This window comes from Chinchilla lanigera, unplaced genomic scaffold (genome assembly GCF_000276665.1).
Source record: "Chinchilla lanigera isolate Chin_1 unplaced genomic scaffold, ChiLan1.0 scaffold00182, whole genome shotgun sequence".
Lineage (NCBI taxonomy): Eukaryota > Metazoa > Chordata > Mammalia > Rodentia > Chinchillidae > Chinchilla > Chinchilla lanigera.
Genome location: NW_004955583.1, coordinates 704,750 through 705,396, shown reverse-complemented (window position 1 = coordinate 705,396; position 647 = coordinate 704,750). Strand labels below are relative to the sequence as shown.

Here is a 647-nt window from a genome sequence, read left to right as displayed (position 1 = left end):
CAAAAACAAAAAAAACCCAAAACACCTCACAGCTCTCCATCCCTAGCACAATAAGATCCTAATCTCTGCTGTCTTCTCCCACCCAAGTAGGCTGAAATTATGTTCCCCACTATACCCTCTGTAGAACTCACCAAAAACGAAGTTGTCTGGTCTGAAGATCTGGCCAAAAGGACCAGACCGGACAGAATCCATGGTCCCAGGTTCTAGATCCACCAAAATAGCGCGAGGAACGTATTTGCCACCTACAAGGGATCAAGCAGATGTATGAAAGCTGGTTCGGAAATGGGATGTAGGTAATCCCACGCTCTGCCACCAGGTGGCAGTAGAGCCAGCCACGGACACCTCCTCACCCAATCCCTCAAAAGGCAAAAGATGCTGAATTCATTCAAACGGGAAAGTGGACCCCAAGAATGCAAAGGGACCCCGAACAAACGCGAGAGGAAGCGCGACCCGGGCCTCCCAGGGTTCTGCCCTCACCTGTGGCTTCATTGTAGTACACGGAAATGCGGTCCAGCTGCAGGTCACTGTCCCCGTGGTAGGTGCCGGTGGGGTCGATGCCGTGCTCGTCGCTGATCACCTCCCAGAACTGCGGGGGGAGCGCAGTGAGCCCCGGGCCGCCGGCCGCGTCGCCGAGCCTGGCCCCGCGG

General features: G+C 55.8%; 2 protein-coding genes across 6 annotated transcripts in view; one reads left to right on the top strand and one right to left on the bottom strand.

Moving 5' to 3' along the window:
* Nucleotides 1-586, bottom strand: part of Tubb (tubulin, beta class I) — a gene marked incomplete at its 5' end in the record, with an annotated part of 10,932 nt that extends 10,346 nt beyond the window's left edge. The window contains 2 exon segments of the mRNA XM_005414317.2: nucleotides 132-242; nucleotides 478-586. Coding sequence (XP_005414374.2) covers nucleotides 132-242; nucleotides 478-586 — 220 coding nt within the window.
* Mdc1 (mediator of DNA-damage checkpoint 1) overlaps nucleotides 1-647 on the top strand; it is a gene marked incomplete in the record, with an annotated part of 34,106 nt that overhangs the window by 16,997 nt on the left and 16,462 nt on the right.